Source organism: Galeopterus variegatus, unplaced genomic scaffold, assembly GCF_000696425.1.
Source record: "Galeopterus variegatus unplaced genomic scaffold, G_variegatus-3.0.2 Scaffold13207, whole genome shotgun sequence".
Taxonomy (NCBI): Eukaryota; Metazoa; Chordata; class Mammalia; order Dermoptera; family Cynocephalidae; genus Galeopterus; species Galeopterus variegatus.
In genome coordinates, this window is record NW_007739318.1 from 14,704 (window position 1) to 16,043 (window position 1,340).

Here is a 1,340-nt window from a genome sequence, read left to right on the forward strand (position 1 = left end):
AGAAAATTAAGAGGTGAAGTTGAATAAATTATTTTCACTACTAGGTACAGTCATGTGTCTCTAGTGACAAGGACATGATCTGAGAAATGCATCATTAGGCAGTTTTGTCATTGTGCAAACACAGAGTGTACTTATACAAACCTAGATGTAGGCTATATGGTAAAGACTATTGCTCTGTCCACTATTGTATTTGTGGTCTGTCATTGACCAAAACATTGTTATGTGGTGCATGACTGTACATCAATGGGGAAAATGTTCTGGGAATTTTATTAAAAATTGATTAAGCAAGTAAAAATAGTTTTCTACACTGTCTGTCAACATTTTAGCAAGATGAATGCATTTAACAAATGAATTTGAACATTACTTAAAATTACTTGCCTTATTGGACAATTTATTTCCATATTTTTTCTTATCTTAAAATGCAAATCTGCTGGACAGCACTATAAAAATCAATCTACATTTGATTGGCAAGGTTTTCTCCTTATTTCCCCATGATTGTTTACCATGTAAGGGGAAATAAGGTATTTTGTTTCAGTGGTGATAGCTTATTTATATATATGGATTAGTGGTTTTCAAATGTATTCTGGAGTCCATAAGTTGTTTATAAAATTTTTTTTAATATCACTTTGGTATCTTAATAATAAATTCGGAAAAAATTGCTTTGGGTATATTTTGACTCATCCAAATGACTGCCTGAAAACAAAGTACTGCCATTTGATTTCAATGTTCGTATGTTTGTCCTTGTGTTTTATCTTTGTGTTGTGAAGTCAAGCTGTACTATCTTAGTTGTTTTGGGCCAATAAGGTAAAAACAGATGTAATTGCTAAGTGATATTCCATAACCAAGAAAAGGCCAGATTACAGTATCTGGGACCTGGGGCTATGGGCACATTGTCTCAAAAGAACCTGGACCACTGCAGTCAGTTAAGACTGAGTGGTGATTATTTTCAAGGAACAAAATTCATTTCACTTAATTAATGATGCTAAATTGAATTTAATCAGTCTGAAAACAAACCAGATTTCTAAGGTATAAGTACAATTTAGTAATTAGAAGCCTTTTAAATTACATTATGGATAGAATCATAGATTTTTAAGTTTAGATTTTTATGTATTGGGTTTATTTATAATAAATTTTATCTATCTCTTTCAAACAACCATATTAATTCATAACTTGTATGTCAGGACTCAAACCATCCCATTTTTCTTCAAATGTTCAGGTGTATTGGCACTCAAGTGCTCACATAATGGGTGAAGCCATGGAAAGAATTTACGGTGGATGTTTATGTTATGGTCCACCAATAGAAAATGGATTCTATTATGACATGTACCTTGAAGAAGGGT

General features: G+C 32.0%; 1 protein-coding gene across 1 annotated transcript in view; it reads left to right on the forward strand.

Annotated features, from left to right (window-relative positions):
- TARS (threonyl-tRNA synthetase) overlaps positions 1-1,340 on the forward strand; it is a 17,279-nt gene that overhangs the window by 879 nt on the left and 15,060 nt on the right. The window contains exon 2 of the mRNA XM_008563324.1: positions 1,217-1,338. Coding sequence (XP_008561546.1) covers positions 1,244-1,338 — 95 coding nt within the window. The 5' untranslated portion in view covers positions 1,217-1,243. The remainder of the gene's footprint in view (positions 1-1,216; positions 1,339-1,340) is intronic.